General features: G+C 36.8%; 1 protein-coding gene across 6 annotated transcripts in view; it reads right to left on the reverse strand.

Annotated features, from left to right (window-relative positions):
• Nucleotides 1–1,410: 1,410 nt before the first annotated feature.
• Nucleotides 1,411–18,953, reverse strand: part of ATXN1 (ataxin 1) — a 439,823-nt gene continuing 422,280 nt past the window's right edge. For all 6 annotated transcript variants that reach the window (XM_068236936.1, XM_068236933.1, XM_068236934.1 and 3 more), the window contains one exon: nt 1,411–15,510. In XM_068236936.1, the coding sequence (XP_068093037.1) occupies nt 14,986–15,510 (525 nt within the window). In that variant the 3' untranslated portion in view covers nt 1,411–14,985. The remainder of the gene's footprint in view (nt 15,511–18,953) is intronic.

The raw sequence follows: 18,953 nt of genomic DNA on the forward strand, positions 1-18,953 counted from the left end.
TAACAGTCTCCCGAGCAGCAATAGCCACTCGGAGACTGAAGAGGGGGAGGAGCTCTGCTGCCGAGAAGGAGATTTGCGCGCACCCTCCGTCAGTAGCCAGCTCCAGGACCTGACGCCAATTGGTGTTAGACAGTCCTGGGGCTGCCGCCGCGGCCACGCCCGGTGGCGTGGAGCGGTCTTAGAGTAGTTAAAGATAACATAAGCTTAATGACTACCTCTCGGTTACAGAAAGACCAAAGTGTAATTTTGAGATGCTCTGCACTGAAGGGCAAAGTGTGTAGAAGCAATTTATTTCTGGTTAATAGAGGCCTTACAGTTTATCATTTCTGGCTGTTATTGAATGGTCTTATCACGCGCCCTATTCATGAAGATTTTAGGAAAAATACATAAAGTTCCATAGCCATCTCCTGTGAGCAGAATGCTTTATTCAGATTTTCTATGGAGATACAGCAGCAAGTGTACTTCAGCATTTGCCAAGACACCTTAGAATAAGAATTCCAGCAACAAGCAACATTGCGAGTTTGGCATGTCTAGTTTCAATGGCGCGTATGCACTAACCTGGAGAAATACGCATGATGAGTAAAGCATACTGCATTGCATGCAATGTATTGCATTCCGCTGTGCTCATTGTCCGGTAAGACTGTATGCACGTTATTCTGCTCAACGCAGCTTAGTGTATACACCCCAATGTCCCAGATATTGTGCAGTCAGCTGAAATCACCTACAACCAAGACTCCAGTTTTGCTTGCAGATCGTTCAGCTTGACACAGTAACTGCAGTTATTTAGTGTCATGTATGTTCATACACATAAAAATTAGGTAAGCAAGTTGAAATGGTGTTTGCTAATAATCTTTGCAATGTATAGATCTGAAATAAAATTATCTTTTTTTTTTTTAAGAAAATTTGAATTTCTCTTGAAAAACGACCATATTTTTTTTGCAGTGAAAAAAATTACGTAATTAATGTATGTTATGTGTGTGTATACCCAGTATCTGCTTTTGGAAAACCTCATGCTTTTATTACTCAAGGCTTTGGTTTGCAACTCACACCTTCTTTAACTGAATGAGTAGAGATTGTTGCTTGCTTGGCTTATAGCTTCCTACATGATCTGCTTGGTGTTCTTTGTGTAGCATAATCTATGTGCAATAACTGCGGTATTGGTAAGTTTTAGCAAACTTTCTATGGAATTCAATATTTTTTCTCATTTATGGCAAACTCATGTCAACATTTAAAGAATAAAATCTTGTTTTTCAACTTGTCTCCTAAAGCATGGGGTGTGCCCTCTGACCTGGAATGTATATGTATTGATCAAACTGTTTCTCCAAGAAATAAAATACAAATAAAAATGACATGTGTGAGAATAAAATTGTTGTGCATTACTTTGCCAGAAATAAATGACAAGACACAGAATTGCAATTGGCACTGTTATTTTTATTAGTACGAGTATACTGAAACAATAAACTTGTACTGGTATACAGACAATTTCTTTAAAACAATTTTGTTCAAATTTTGAATCAAACATTGTTTTATTATAATGAAATAATTTCTACCTAGAAAACCTGCAAGCACCATCAAAGAAAGGGACCATAAAATTCAATAAACAGACTTGAGTGTATCCTACAAATAGACACACCACAATTAGAAAATAGAATATGAATTTTCTTCCATTTTTTTAATATTTGTTTTTATAAAAGCTAGTGCAAGTACAATATTTTACACTGGAATTACAGAGAGTATGCACGCATATGGGAAAAAAAATTCTGTCACAATAAAAGTTCTGAACTATGTCTGTATGCACTGAAACATTTTCCTCTGCTCAATAAGGTGCTAAACATTATTTCCTCCATCTTCCCTCTTGGTATTGGCTGGATTAGCCCAGCTATATTTCATCACAAAGCTGCCAGTTACTTTTCATTTGGCATATCATGGAAGTGTGCAGTACAGGCAAATGTCAGGACATGTGTATTCTCAGGGGCTTCTAAAATGTGCCTACTTCTTTTTCTAAGACTTAAACTTGTGGCCATTATTCAATAACATTTTCCCTGGGTGTCTCATAGGAAATGTTTCCACACTTCATCACTACAAATACATTTTAAGCACCCAGCATGGAAGAAAAAACTAAAAATAAATTCAGTATTACTTTTTTTTTTTTTTACCTGGTTTTTAGTCAGTTATTTTTAATTGCTTGATGCTGAAAAGTTACTCTATCCATAAGATTAAAAATCATCTCCTGGGAGAAAAGTTAATTGAATCAGGATTTATAAGTTTCAGGGCCTTCACTATTATTCAGATTATAATCTACTAATTTAAAATAAGGATTTAAGTTTTCACCTATGCGTTCAAAAACGCAAACAGATTCATAAAAATGTATCTGTTATACATTTTGTAGTTGCTGATTGGGCATGTAAAGACAGTCAATGCAAACATATCTCTCATTGATGAACTGGGCTCAAAATGTGAACAAACGATAAAGATTTGATTCAACATTATAAGCCTTCTTAATTTGTTTATGTTATACTGCATTTTCTGACTATTAATAATGTTATATGCTGATAATCATAAAGAAAATTCTAGCATGACTCAGGGCTCAAATAAATGTAGCAGATCAAAATCTTTATTTGCCATTTAATGAATGAGCTGCTATCACAGCTTTGACAAGTTTGGATTATTTCCTTTCCTTGAAGTTATTTTCCTTGGCCAGTGTAAATTTGTTTATTAGGAGACTTTTTGCTCATCATAAATATGAACAAGGTTAAATATACTGTATTTAATATACTGTGCTGATTATCTAAAATATTAGTTGCTTTTTACTATATTAAAACTCATTTAAAAAATGCAATTTGCCAACAACCAGGCCTAAATCTGTGGGCAAGTCAGAGGCTAGTCTTTAACCTCCTTGGCGGTATGCACCACACTGTGTCGGGCATACCGCTCTGTGGTCCCAGGAGTCCCCCATAAATAAATAAATGTCCATAATGGCTGTAAATCCTTTAGCTAGCACTAGGCTAGCTAGTAAGAATCTCCGGCACCCCTGGATCCCCTGCGATCCCCCCGTTAATACGTTACCCCCCTGGATCCAGCGATCGCGCAGCCTCCTGGCACAGCTCCGGTCTCTCTATGGGGAGGATTGGATTTGCACATGACGTCATGTCGTCATCTGCGATCCTCCCCATAGTGAAGACCGGAGCTGTCCGGGGAGGCTGCGCCGATCGCTGGATCCAGGCAGGGTAATGTATAAACAGGGGAGCGGCGGCGATCAAAGGGTGCCGGAAATTTCTTCTAGCTAGCCTAGTGCTAGCTAGAGGATTTACAGCCATTAGGGACAATTATTATAAAATCGGGCAAAAAGTAACAAAACCTCCTGAGCGGCGTAACGCACAGGAGGTTAAACCAGCAGACTCTTAGTCAGTAGTGTATCCTGACTGAAAAGACAACTACTGTACATTACAAATGTCTGTATTTCCTTTACTGTAGTACTACTGCTTAATAATCAACGAAAAACCATGGTTGGCTGCGTGTTTGAAAGTATAACCAAATACTAGAACTGGAGAACCAATGCTAAAAGTATGGAGATACATATACTTGGACAAATTCCATCACTAATTTGAAAAGAAAATACTCCAGAGCTTTCTCATCTGGATATTAAAGCTCTAGGTCACATTTCCTGAATGACATAAAGCTTGAATTAAAAGAAAGGGACTCTATAGCACCTGCTCAGGAAATTCATTTTTATTAACCTTGAATACAGGACATTGTTGGACAAAAGTATTACCGTAATTATTGAGGACACCTTTTTCAAAATTGAAAAAAGTTTGGGAAGGGGGTTTTCAAGGAAAAAAAAATACATTTTGTCTTTATAATTCTACCAGCTGTTTATGTAATATATCATCAGTCAAATCAATTGATGTTCAGGAAGTAGTAGCAAATATTAGCACATATCTGTACTGTATTGCTTTAAACATGAACTTATCTGCTTATTACTAAACTCCACTGCCATAGTACTGTACACATTTATGTTCTTTTTATCAAATTGATATTTTGCTTAGGATTTGGTGTACCATAGCAACTGATAATTATTTTCCCTGTTTAATATGTCATCCTTTCTGTGCCCAGTCTGCTTGATACCAATAAGCAGACTTGGCACTAAAAAGGGCATGTACACATTACCTGTAAAACACTTCCATATTGTGATGGATGCACAAAGCAAGAGAAGGGAACTGCAGCTTTGACCAGCCAGAGTAGAATGGACAAAGAAATAACATGGGTGAAGTCTTCAATTAAATTAAATGGAAGACTCTAGTCTTTTCACATAATGACAAGAAAACAATACAAATAAGAGATTATATCACAATAACTACTTCAGGTGGCCACGTCACAAAGAACAAATATACTTAATTTTAATACCATCACCACTCAAGAAATAACAGATAATTTTTCCTTTTTTTTTGTCTACAAAGTGTATTTCTACAGGAAATGGTCTTAACTTACAAAGTTCTATTTTATGTTACAACCAAAAACTAAAACATTATTATGATTTTTAATGTTTTCAAAACTGTAGTAAGTAATTTATTTGCGTGAGGAGTACCAAAATTTCAAGATTGAGTTTAGATTTTCGCATGCCAATAATGACACGGAGGTTACATTATCAAGAGCAACAATGGAAAAACAAGGAAAAACATGCTCCTGTTCCAGGAGATTTTAAAAGGTATCAGAAGTATTTTGTTGTCGAGACAACAGCTGTTGTTACCTAGGGTTGGTGACTCCAAAACAACCTTTATAATACACAAGATTCAACCTGAATAGCTTGGATTATTTTTGTAGTGGTCACGATATCAGAAGTGCTTTATCACCACTGACAGCAATGTCATCTGAAGATCATTCCGAAATAGGGTATGTGCTACAACTGACACCTGAAGGTGTAACATCATTATTTTCCAAATACATTTTAACAGATGTGACATCACTGTCTTCTATATAAGCACTGACATTACTACTTCCCAATATGCCTTTAATGCAGGATATTGTACAAATAGTCATGTCTCTTGTGTATTATATTTCAGTATACTCAACTTTCTCAATGCTGAGGCTGTAGCTATGTTACATATAACATAGCCCTCTTTTAGGATAACATTAATAACTCTGCAATTCACAGGGGCAGATGAAGGCCAGAAAGTGCGTTTCAGTGTGGGATGCATTAACAATGAGCAAAAGAAGACCAGTAACTCCAAAAATGAAAAGGATCATCAAAATGGAGGGGGGGCTATAATGACTGAGTGTGGACTGTCATGTCTATCAACAGATAAACTTATAGTGCAACTAACATACATATAGTAGAATATAGCTTTGTGCAAATTACCCGCTTTTCCTTGTCATAAACCCCCAATACATCTATTCAAGCTGATTGTACATCTTCACTCTTAGGATAGCCATCGCAAAGCATACCAGGGCATTCGGGAGGAGTCAGAAAGTGACAATTGGATCTGGAATACTAAAGATAAGAGTGGTGCACCCTTCATTTATGACTTCTCAAATCATATACGACTTCACAGGGCTGATTTCTGCAGACTGGAGCACAGGAAAAAAATCTGAGCATGCAAACGGAAATAAGCATTACAGTTATAGCCAACAGGAAATTCAAATTATTGGTTTATCTGAGCAACATGTCCTCTTTTCCTGTGCTTCCTTTCTTATGAATTAGCCACTAAGTGGCTGAAGCAGTTTTTTATATACCAATCGTACAATTATCAGGAATACAGTAAATACCTAACACTATTAGTCATATTCGATACAAGGATATCTGATACCTTTTCATTTGTTGGATTTACTGCCCTGTCAACAGTCTACAATTAAATCATCTGAACATTAATACAACATATCAATCACATTAGAATGACCCCACAGTCATTACAATTAAAGACATAACTATTTTTTTATTCCATGGCCCCTTGCTACTATCTCTTTCTTTAGTTCCATTGCCAAAATTAAATATACTTGCCCTCCAAAAGCCACTAATAAAGTAGAAATTGTCTCTGGCTGAAGCCATATACACCTGATCATCTAAACTTGACATATTTCTATTTACAATAAGAAAAAATAGCAATGTTTTTACATTTCTACTTTTGTATACAAACGTGAATATCGTGTGCGCGCACATATACAAACACATGTGTGTTTATACGTGGACGGACACACAAGCACATCCTCACACGCATACACGCACATATATATATTTATTTACTTTACAAAGTATGAAACCCTCCATTATTTCGACAGAATCCATGTCTTTTCAAACACTGAATAACTCATTCCAACATTCATTTTGTTTGTGCAATTTCTTTTAAGCTTGTCGTGTACTCCTAAATGTGAGTGCTTCAGAAAAAAAGTTTAAGCTTCTCAGATTAGGTATACATTTAAAAAAAATATATATATTCCCACAACATACAGTATAGTGCTACGAGAAAAGTTTCTATCAGTAAGGTAACACATCTGAAGCGAGGTCATCTGCGTAAAATTTAAAAAAAGAAAATAAAAAGGTCACTCCGGAGTAGAGTTGAACAAGAGGTTTGTATTTTTATTGTAATCTTTTGGTTCAGTGTAACATTGTCAGGGAAAGTCACCCAGCAATGTAGCCATTTTGTGCTGTCTGACCTCTAGGGACAGTGTTCTCAATTTTCAAATGAGAAAAGAAGAAAAAGGCAAAGCAGTAGCTGCTCTAAGCAGAGAATAAAATAATTGTCATTGGTTTTATTTACCACAGAAACAACGGACTTAATGGACAGGATGGAGTGTTTCTATTTTTACCATGATGTAAGGAGTAAAATCACTGTTTAACCTGTAAGTTTTGGATGATGATCTTCTCCTTACTTGACTGAGATGTGTTAGAAGTAATTCAGTTTTTTCAGTGTTCTCATGAATTGTACAACTTGAACACAGACTCAAAAATTATTATATAGTTAACGAAATCCATTGTTCCTTTTATTGCATCTTATGTACTAGAACTATACAGTAACATTCTAATTTAATGAAAAAACACAAACCGTTAAATACTGAACAACTCTACCCCGAAGTAGTGAAAGTGCTGCTTCTGGTCACATCAGTGTACCAAACATACACCAGCCCCATCCCTGAGTAAGAGGTGTGAAAGTTTTCTAAAAGGTATTTGATAGGAAACAGAAGTGATGTCCCTACCTGTGAAGCGTTGACATTACAGACAGACATGATAAAATGAAAAGTCTCCAGGTTGGTGTAAATGGCAAGTATACAAAATTGCTAAAGATGTTAAGGGATCACATATACAACTGGACAAATATTCCATACTGAAATTAAAAGACATAAGGCAAAAAAAAATTTTTTTTTTAATGAAAAGTCCCTATCTTAATGTGACCCACACAAGACGGTAAAATTATCCTAGTAATAGCGATAGCAACAGTCTTAGTATGTACAGAATCACCTACAAAGAAAGAGGTTCTTCATTGCCTCCCTGACTAATTTATTGATGATTGTTTTTCATTGTAAACTCAATGTCTGGCACCAAAATAATAATGAAAATAAAATCAAATTAAAATGACTGTTGTTAAAGACTGCTGTGAAGTGGACAATTGATGGGGAACAGCAAAAGCCTGGTCTTCATTAAGCTTCATGTCATTTGGACAAATCTAAGCCTAAAGTCAATACACCTCTTAATCCCCCCAGCTCTAGAAACAAAGACAAGACTATGAGTACCGTGAACTTTGATGCAAGAGTCCAGACTTTGCCATAACAAAATAAACACAAAATAGAAAAGTAGAGCCCCATGGATTCACAATCACCAGTTGCGTCAGACTCATTAAGCAAGTGCGCCAGTTATGAATACAATAATAGATTAAGATCTAGGGAGATATATATTGAAATAAATGTTTGCCCCACAGTTCTATTAAATTTCACAACAATAGAGAAACACCTTAACAGCCAACACAAAAAAAAAGTTTGTAAAAGTAGCAGTCCATTTGTCTTCTTCTTGATCAGTTTCTCTTAATAAGTGGCCAGCACATATTATATTTGGTTGCAAAATTTCAAAAGAACACTAGTCAGCAGTGACACCCCACCCCAATCCCCCAAACACAAAGTAGGCAATAAGCTGAGATTCAAGAGACATTAACAAGTGAATAGAAAGCAAAGCAACACTATTTTGATTTTCTTAAAGATCTTTCAGCTCACCCGAGCATGCAATATGTATATCTTTCTCTGTAACAAAACAATTCAATGGACTGCTTCTTTTAAAGTTACTTGTATAGTTTATAGCATCTTAAAAAAATATCTATTACTAATCCACATTGCACCATAGTGACGAGTGCTAATATTTCTTTTGAGTTTACTGAGAGTGAGGGGTAGAAAAATAACACTTCACCTGTATGTATACTTTGAAATGTAAAAAATATATATGATGTCTATATACACATAGATCTCTATGTTTTTATTTCTATTTTGTCTCACTATACATACAACTATGTATACCTGACCCTGGAATTACATTTAGTAACGAATGGCAAAGCCATGAGTTAGCGATATTAAAAATCTGTAACAAGTGAAATAACAAGTGTAATAAATTGCTCATATTACATTCATCTTTTTTTTCACGTGGCCATGTACGTAGATGAGTGATCTCTAATGAGAATGATGATGACACACAACGTTTCCTGGACATTCTGTAGACACGACTGGTTCCCTTGAAAATACTGGGGACCTTAACCAAGCGTTCCTATGCCACAAACACGGAACCTACAACTAGGACATTCTAAACCTTGATCATATAAATTCCTATACCAGGATACAAAATTCTCAGTTCATAATAGAAATGTGATGCCATCATGTACAGAGAGTGTATATTGCATCTGAGGATGAGATAATAGAGACGTTGCATAGCAACCAAGTTATTTTTGCCTTGTCTCCATGCAGCTGCTATAATTTTTTTCTCTTTACTGCTGTCAACTGCTCACACAGAGGTGAACACTGTAATGTGTGTATGTGTGTGCATATTTCTATATAGATATATCAGCATGTACACCTGTACATGACACAGCTGAATGCCACAATGGGACATGGATAATGACATACCTGTTTTATAGGGTGCATCTGGTATGGCCCCGAACAACGTACTCAACAGTAATTCTTTCATTTACTACTATTTACAAAAATAAGTCTTATCGCCTTCTACTCCCCTGTATTTATAGTTTTAGTGTAAATTAAACAGTCACAGGTACAGGACAAAGTAAGGAGGCTCAGTAAGATCTCAATCAGTGGCCTTGTTTTCTTTAACATAAGGTTGACATAATTAAGCTCCTAGTTGCTTTCTTGCGTTTGATTTTCCAAAACACAGATTTTATATTGTTATTATTGATAATTATGTGATATTGTATAGCGTACAAATGGCTGAAAAAAATCTATTGCTAAACTAAAGTAATTATTTTTAGGGTTTTCTAATCTATCCAAAAGTGGTGAGTCAGCTACAGAGGAAGTCTTACAGGTCAAGTCAAATGCTGGCTTCTTATATCTCTTAAAGTAAATCAGTAGTCTGAAAAAAATTGAAAAAAAGTGTGCTTTTAGGTAAAGGTACCATAAGGTGCAGTGTAATTTCATCATTTTTCCTCTTAATACTATCTCTGTTCCCAGCTGTGCTCCAGCCAAACTGATTTTTACTCTTCCTTCTCTATCAGAAGTACTTCAATTGACTAGACTCTTTACAGCACAAAATACATAAAAATACAAACTGGTATACCACTCTCTAATTTGGGGGGTATTCATGCAGACCTGGGAACTGAAATACAACTCTGGTGAGACATAAGAAGCCATCATTTGAATGGATACCAGTGTCGTATGAACTAACACTGGCTCAGGCAACTGGAAAGAAAGAATACAGTGCTGTGTGCATCTCATACATGTGCCTATATTGGCAGCAGTCTAAAACGATAAAAAGTCTTCTTAGACTTGGTTAGAAAACATGATGATAGAAGATTGAAACCACCAATGGTACTACTGCTGCTCTAATGATATCTAAAAGTATCTCTAAAAAAAGGTGTTCAGCTTTAATATTAAAAATAATGAAACTGTAAATGCTAGCGTAATAATCGGCTAAAAGCTCCAGTCTAAATTTGGAAAGGGAAGCTAGGAGATTATTTGCCTTTCTAAAGCTGTCCTACAAAGCAACTAATGAATTGATTAAATGATCAATTAAAAAAGATCCTTTAACCAATCATTTTAAAGTGAAATCATACTAATAACATTAGTGCAATATCAACTAGATTTCCAAGCTAACCTAATTGAAATCAATCAAATGTTCTACAATGGAAGCCTGTCCGTCTCAGGACATTACAAAACAGCTGATTTGGAGCAAATCTGGTAGAAGTTAAATAACTTGATCTGATCACACTGTTAAACACTCACACTCCTTTCAGTGGAATATATACAGGCCACCATAAGGGTGAAAAGAGATCATGTGACAAAACATCTTTTTCAGCTGATAAAAGAAAAAGCATACAAGGTGTCAAGTACATTTCTACTTGCATAGACAGGCCCTGTTGCTGAACATATGCGAGATTAAAAATGTGTCATGTGTTTGTGCCAGATAATCAGTATTTTAAGTTTTGTCTTGTGATCAATTCAAGGTGAGTTTTCAGGTACATTAATATGGTCTGGAAATGTAGTACATATATGTACAATACATAAAAGCAGTAATGCATATGAACTAATTAAAGTGTCCGTAGATATTTTCAACCTTATGAAATCAAACAGGAGAAATGTGCCCTGAGGAGAACCAGTAGAATATTAGTAATGATCTGCAATATATGCCTGACCCATGAGCCTCCGGTGAAGGTGTGGCCAGGAAAGGATTTATGGGAAATGGTCCAGGTATGTAAAGAAGCTAGGGCATTAGATTAATCACTGGGTTAGCCAGAGTACTATGAAATGACAAAATGGTTCAAGTTGACAGTGTTACACTATTACTAACTTAATGCTACATGTCTTCCTTTTCAGTGACTATGATTGGTTATTGCTTTCTGCCTAGGCTAAATTATTAGCCATTATGGTTAATGTCATTTTGAAAATTATTGCACAAAATGATTGCCTCTCCCTATGTTATCAGTAAGAATTTCTAGTTTAATGATATAGCCACACTTTATTCCCATACATGTATACAATCAATTGATTAAAGTGCCTATAAAGGTCTGAGATTAAAGTCTGGTGTGATCTTAATGTTTATCTGTTAAAGGATAACTGTAAATGACACACCTAAGATTATTTTTTTTGACCTCCAGAGTGCAACTGAGGCTTATAAGTGACCTCTTACCCCAAGATCCCAACACTGCATTCCAGCCTGCTGCTGCCTAATCCCCCCAGTGCATGCCATCACCCAAATAACTAGTTCATGTCATTGCCTATCTAATCTATGGAGATAAACAGGATGGAAAGTCAGGGTGGTGCTTGTAATATCACAGCCATGTGTGATAATGGCTTACTTCTACAATCCCCAGCTTTCCTCCATACTCACTTATGTAGACAGGTGATGACATCAGTAAGTGTTTAGCACTGGCACTACACTAGAAGGAAAACACAATGTGTTTACATGAGTAAGCACAGTTTTCATTTAAGTCTAGATAAATTTGCTTTGCTCACATCTCTTCACTAATTCATATCCTGACTTAGGTGTCTAGTTATGTTTCATAACAAATAGCACAATTATTGGTGGTACTACTGTAAGGCTACATCAGGGCCAAGCAGTGCTGAGTTGTGGTCACAGAAAATCTCCCTATACATATAACATGTGGTGACCTTCAAGGATCCTCATGATGGAGCTGCTATACTAAAGCTGAGCGAAAACTGGAAATGTGAAACGCGTAAGCAATAATATTATTTCAGTACTTTCAAAGATAAAACCTGATTGGCTGCTCCTGAGGACTGTTCCACTCTTGTTCCAGCATACGACACCAGCATCTTAGGCATATAGAAATATGATGAAATACTTGGCAATTGCTGGAATTATATATTGTTCTGTCTTTATTCTGATTTTTATAAATATATAGTGTCATATACATGTGTATTCCATTCTTGTATCTTAATGAGCGAGTGTGTTCTTGTCATTCTAAATGGCTAATGAAATGTCTGGACAGTCACTTCTTTTACCTTTGAGAAGTCAATCTCTTCTCATCCCTGTATAGCCTATCACTACTGTATTAATATGCAGTGTGTGCTTTACCTGAGAAGTTACCAATTATTACATTATATGGTGTAGCATTTATTAGATCAGATGTTGTAGCATTAGGGTCAAGCATAGCATTGCAGCTCATTAAAATGGAGGCACTGCAGACAATCTGTGGACTGATGATGGAAAAACACATACAGTATTTGGAACTAAACAAATGTCATTAACAAAACTATCCAAACATTCTAAAGTGAATTAAAAAGCTACAGGATTTGGAAAATCCTATACAACTGTTATTGTATTCCGAGTTGCTTGATTCAAGACTTTAGAGCCCAGTTTTCTAGGCAGACATGTACATTTAACATCCCTAAAAGTTGCAATACAACTTTAAGTTGGGAAACTGAACTTTACTTAAGAAAGATTGAGTTATGTGGTTGTAGCTTTGGAATTCGGGGCTGTGAAAGCCAATGTGCAATGCTTAAGTTACAAATATCACAAAAATAGAAGACATCTAGTTTTGTTTTACGGGATACATAAGTTAGCGAGAAAAGAAATGCATTAGCGATGCCTCAACTGAGTAAGATATAAGATCAAACCCCTAAAAATAGGACAGAAATAGACCAATACTGCTCAGCTACAATAAGCTACAACACCAATGTGTATATTGGATGCCAAGGGGAAAATCAAAGGTCATACATAGTATAGTAGACATTATATATTGTACTATTTGTACTAGCCAATTGATTGCATTACAGTTTTAAGAGTGCAACATACCTGCTCTGCCTATTATTTTATTCAATCCATTTTTGAGTTTACATAAAAATGGAAAATAGGCATTTAATCTACACTGAATTTCTTGTAGTCATGACTATAGGTGCTTGTTTTATAGAGGTTTACAAAAAAAAAATCAAAAATCACACATACGCACAATGCTCTACTACACTGTGATCTCTTAAAACTTTTACTTCTCAGACTCTCAGACTTGGTTCAGTGTGACAGAACGTTTGAAACTGTGAAAGAAACACTACCCTAACAAATTAGGCAAGTTAATAATAAGTAATTGCTACATGTATCCATGTTCTTTCAGCTGTTCATTCCACTCTCTACAACATTATTACATTTCATTTGCAGGAATATCATTCAGATGCAAAACTCAATATGTGCAAACTGCAAGATTTTTTTGTGGTTTTCGTTTTTTTTTCTCTGTTTAAAGTCCATATTTTAAAAACACTGGACACAAAAAAAGTTAATTTTTTTTGTTTACTTTTTTTTTTCTATCTAGCTTAAAATTCCCCCATTGATTCTCTGTAATCATGTCAGCTCACAAATGACTTCAAATTTTTCTTTTTCTGAAAGTGCCTTCTGTAAAGTAGTCCTTTGGGACAATAATCGGTCACATCCTAGGTCAAGTTTTACATTCATCCCTTTGAAACCACATTAAAACTTTCAAAATCTTGCTCTAAGAAGCTCTATATGGTTTCAGTGTTGAAAAAAAAATATATATAATTTTTTTTTTTTAAATACACAGATTTAAACTGAAATACAGTACTTAAACGTTAAACCAAGATGCTCGGCAATAAAGTGTGAACAGCATTCTAAGTGCTAATAGACAAACTCCTATCACCCCTCCAGTTCTTGTTCCTTAATATGTCACACTAAACTCAGAAAACACAAAAGTGGCACCAATTGTTACAAAAAAAAGAGAAATCAAACATACAATTGTGGCATCCAGGATGTCAACAAATCATGTTAGTTTCTGTAAAAGGCATAAGCTTTGACCCTGGGAAGCAGATGCCAAATCTCCAAAACATTTAGAAGTTTGACTATTATGAATATGTGTCTAAACAGGAATCTGCTAGAGTTTTCATATGTAGTATTTGCCTCTGGGTACTGTCAAACTGTGCTCATCTTGACAGCATTATTCCAGCAGTTACACAGTTGGAAGTTTTAAATATTAATAATACAAATAATTAAAAAGGACATACAGATTTTTTTTTCTTCACAGCACGTAAAAGTTAGAACCTTTTTAGAGCATAGAGGGATGTCCGTCCCTCCAAGTTGAGTTGTGCAGTTAGGCTTTCATAGGATGAATTTAAGGTACTATAAAAACTTGTGCCATAGGCCAAGATGGTGTGAAATCACATTTCTTCTCAAAAGTACAGGTTGAAATCACTAAAAGTTAACACCATACCACACCTGTATGACATACAGCGCAAGTCTGTAACCTACGATGAGACCAGTTGAAGAAAATGTGAATATTTGACAATTACACCAAAATAGTTTAATTGTATTTTTAGCATTGTCAACATGACAATGGCCATTAACTCTTCCATTAATTTTGTGCAAGTGCCCAACAACATAAACACAGTCAAGAAGCTATACCCATCATGGGATAGCTCAAGTATCAGTATGCATGCAAGCATGGGCACCACCTGTGCACTTATCCTCTTTCTTCTATTCCCTTGTAATCCTCTCTGAAAGATTAAAAAGCAGAAGTTGGTTGAACTTTGAAGTTGGCACCCTGCAACTAAATCACAGAAGCAACATTTATACAGTCCTCTCCATCAAGACTGCAGAAAGCGTAGACTTCTTAAATAGCTCCCTCAATCCTAGCTACCATGCTAGAGAACATTTGTGAAAAGAACATCTGCACCAACAGTCTCCTGCAAGATACCAGCCGCAACTATAACAATGTTATAACATAAACCTAAAATATGATGATAACATGTAAATACTGGGTTATTTATTCTACAGTACAGTAATCTGAATAAAATGACAAGGGTAAGCCTAATTTCTCTTCAAACTGGGTTTCACTTCCCTACATTAGATCGACCTTCAATAGAAATCTTAACCTCCTGAGGAATAAAGGAAGGCTTGGGAAGAGTCAATGGTGGTTCATCTTCAGACTTCTCCAATTTTCTTGATTCTGGGGCAGACCACCTCCTCTTCCTTGATACCATGGGTTTACCAGGTTCTATTTTGGCGTCGAAGGTCGCAGCATTCAAAACTGCAGGACACCTAAGTTCTCCATTTTCAGATGACACCTCTGCTCTTCCCTGATTAATTCCATTCTCCTGCTCTGTATACCTATGTCTATTTCCAGACAAACTGTCATTCTTTGGGTGCTTCAGCAAAATGCTTGCTGGGTCCATTGGCTGCCCTTTCTTTATAGAACCATTTTTCAAATTCTTGAGTGTAAGCGATATGCAGACATCTCCTACTGACAGCTTGGAACATGGTAAGTCAAACATCTGGCTTGTTCTCTCAGGACTACAAGATGACCAACCTTGACCAAACACAAAGAATGGATATTCTATCAAGACCTCCACACTGACCTAAAGAGACAGAAGAAGAAGACATGCTATGTTACAAATGCGTAGGAATAACAATTCTGTAAAAATGCAACAATTACACAGCAATCATCATAATTCATGTAAAAAATGCAGATCATAAATCAGTTTAAATGTTTTATTTCTAGGTGGAAAGTGCTGGAGCTACTGGATGGTGTTATCTAACTCTTACTGATAAAAGTCAAAACAATCACTTTAACCCTTTAGGGACCACATTGCTTTTTTTTTTCAGAATTGGAGCTATGGTCACAGTGATTGGCTCATGGTGATCACAATGAAATTAGCTTCCGACCAGCGCACATATCTAAGCTGTCATTAAGACAGCTGCGTGAGTGGCAGGAAGCAGCGCCAGGAACAGATGAAATCTATACTCTGTCAGAGACACAGGAGGTTAAAAGGAACCTGAAGTGAGAGGCATAAGGAGAATTCCATATTTATTTCCCTTGAAACAAGTTGCCTGGCAGTCATGTTGATCTTAAAAGTATCAGTAATGTCTGAATCACACCCCATGAAACAAACATATGGCTAATCCAGTCAGATTTCTTTCAGAAACATCTGATCTACATGCTTGTTCAGGGGCTATGGCTAAACGTATTAGAGGCAGATGATCAGCAGGACAGCCAGGGAACTGGTATTGTTTACAAATAAATAAATATGTCAGCCTCCATGTTCTTCTCACTTCAGATGTGCTTTAAAGCATTCACTTTAAGCTAAGTCATAGCTATATCCACAACAATTCATGCAATTGGCTTGGCTTCCACATCACAGGTGGCAAGTAGTAGCAGCTGTATGTATATATATTTCTGCTGGCAGCAATAGAATTTGATGAATACAAATTGAAAACGGTTATGAAGGTGCTATGAAAGCAATTAGACTATTTTGCTGTATTATTTTTTACTGTCTTAGAACACTGTGGACCTCATTTGTACCTTTAAAACTGAGTACAGAATTGTGGGTGATTCAGCCAACCTGACCTTAGGTGGAAGAAGTCTGCAATCCCTGCTTGAGTCATATCAGAGCATAGACAAGACTGCAGAAAGATTTGTAAATGATCAGTTCTTGGATTGTGCTGTCCTGTGGATGTTAAAGATGAACTCTACTAAATATAACACTTAATAGGGGCAGAAGGCTGCATAACTAAACAGCCCAGGTCAAACATCACTGGGAGGGCATGGTTACATATACTACAGATATAGGAAATGTTTTCTGCTGAAATATATATATAAATATATAACACAGTCTACTATATATCATTATGGTGCATCCTTAAACATATTACTTCGACAGGACAAACACGAACGATTTATCTATCCTTACTATATTCCGATATAACCCATGTCAAAGTTGCAAACATTTGGTAACAAATGTAGGCACGTTAGCTTTAAATATCAGCCCAGGTTTGTTGCACTACTTACATTCTCCTTTTCAAGTTTAGTAAACCAAACACTAAATATGCCCTGTTTAATTTTCTAAGTATATAGATGCTGACAGATCTGTTTAAACCGCACATGCCCAGCCCTGGAAGAGTAGATGTAAAAGAACCTGAAAGTTAATAATATATTTTCTTCAACTAAACCAACTTTTTAAGCATTTTGGAAGATACGCAAGTAAAAATGTGGTTTGGATTGCATTTTGTATTACTTTCTGATAGCTTCTGGTTTGACAATAGGATCATGCAGGTCATGTTTAGGATGCATTTACTATATTTGTTACATTGAGCCTTTTTGTTTTGACTTAAGTTTTCTCTGACTGGTTATGTATCTTGAACACTAAATAAAACAACACGTATGATAAGCATAGTTTTAGGACAAGTTATTTAATTACAAAACACATTATTGTGAATATAACATTTTTCAAATCAATGAAGTACAAGAACAAAAAAGAGAAACATTACTGAAATAACTTGCTAAAAATAAACCCTGGTGCTAAGTATGGATGAATTAATTAGTAAAAATTCTATGAGCTACTTAGGCAGCGTGTAAGCAAGGGTAAGCTGATCTGTGACATTAATACTCAGCCAAAGCATGAATGAAAAATCTATGACTCACACATGCTTTACTATGCAACGAGTAGGTATGTGTGTAGTCTCATATGACTCGATATGTAACAGCATTTAGAACACAATCACTTAATGGAACAGTTATAGGGTCATGGGCGGCTCTTTACATGTCCCTTCTCCCCAGCACTGCATATGTGGCAATCCCACCAAAGCCTGCTTTCCAAGATCAGTCACAATGTGAGAGAAGAGTATGTGGGAGTAGGGGAATGGTTTGTTAATTATCACCACCATCCAAAGAACATTTTAGAGATAATCATTACCACTTTATCAGCAATGAAGAGATAATGCAGCACCTGATGCAGGCCTTTAGATGTGTCCTTTTCCTTAAGGCGGCCATACACTGGTCGATTTGCCATCAGATTCGACCAACAGACAGATCCCTATCTGATCGAATCTGATCAGAGAGGGATCGTATGGCTACCTTTACTGCAAACAGATTGTGAACCGATTTCAGCCTGAAACCGTTCACAATCTGTTGTGGTGGTGCTGCTGCCGCCGCTCCCCCCCGCCGCATACAGTACCTGCTCCGCCGGCGCGACTCCCGGGTCTCTCTCCGCTCTTCTTCTCTGCTCTGGTCTCCGGCTCCAGCATGCTTAACTTCTTCCTGCCCGGCAGGAAGTTTAAACAGTAGAGCGCCCTCTACTGTTTAAACTTCCTGCCGGGCAGGAATAAGTGAAGGCATGCCGGAGACCAGAGCGGAGAAGAGCGGACCAGAGCGGGGGCAGTCGCGCCGGCGGAGCAGGTAATGTATTGCAGCTCTATTGCGTCGGTCGTCGGGCACTCGAACGCCGCTAGCGATGCGCTCTTTACCCGCGGGCGATCGACGGTAATTTTCCACACGGCGCGATCGACGGGATCGGACGGAATGAATCGAAATTCGGCGTGTAGCGCGAACGATTGGCAGCAGGTTCGATCCCAGTGATCGAATCTGCTGTCGAAACGGCGGTAAATCGGGCCAGTGTATGGCCAGCTTAAGTGTCCAAAGTGGGCACACATCAACAGTCAACATCTACACCCCCTGCTGTGCCTCAGAACTCTCTAACAATTTGCCAATTAGAGGAAAATACACTTTTTAAGGCCTTGTTCACATCTAAAATCGATGATGCCAGCATTTTGCGATTTTGTGTGTGATTTGTTTTTAGCTCTTCCCGGCACTTACCTGTGCAGAGCGATTCTGTTTTTTCACTTCCTGACGTTAGTCAGAAATTGAACTCTTTTACATGGAAAATAATAAATACAATGTATTTATTCTTAAAACGATTGGGAAATCAATATACCAATTACATTTTCAAGCATTTTGCAATTTCCCTATACCTGCCATTCAGGGCCGGCCGTAGGTTTCACAGCGCCCTGAGCGTAGCCAGATTTT

Source organism: Hyperolius riggenbachi, chromosome 5 (genome assembly GCF_040937935.1).
Source record: "Hyperolius riggenbachi isolate aHypRig1 chromosome 5, aHypRig1.pri, whole genome shotgun sequence".
NCBI lineage: Eukaryota > Metazoa > Chordata > Amphibia > Anura > Hyperoliidae > Hyperolius > Hyperolius riggenbachi.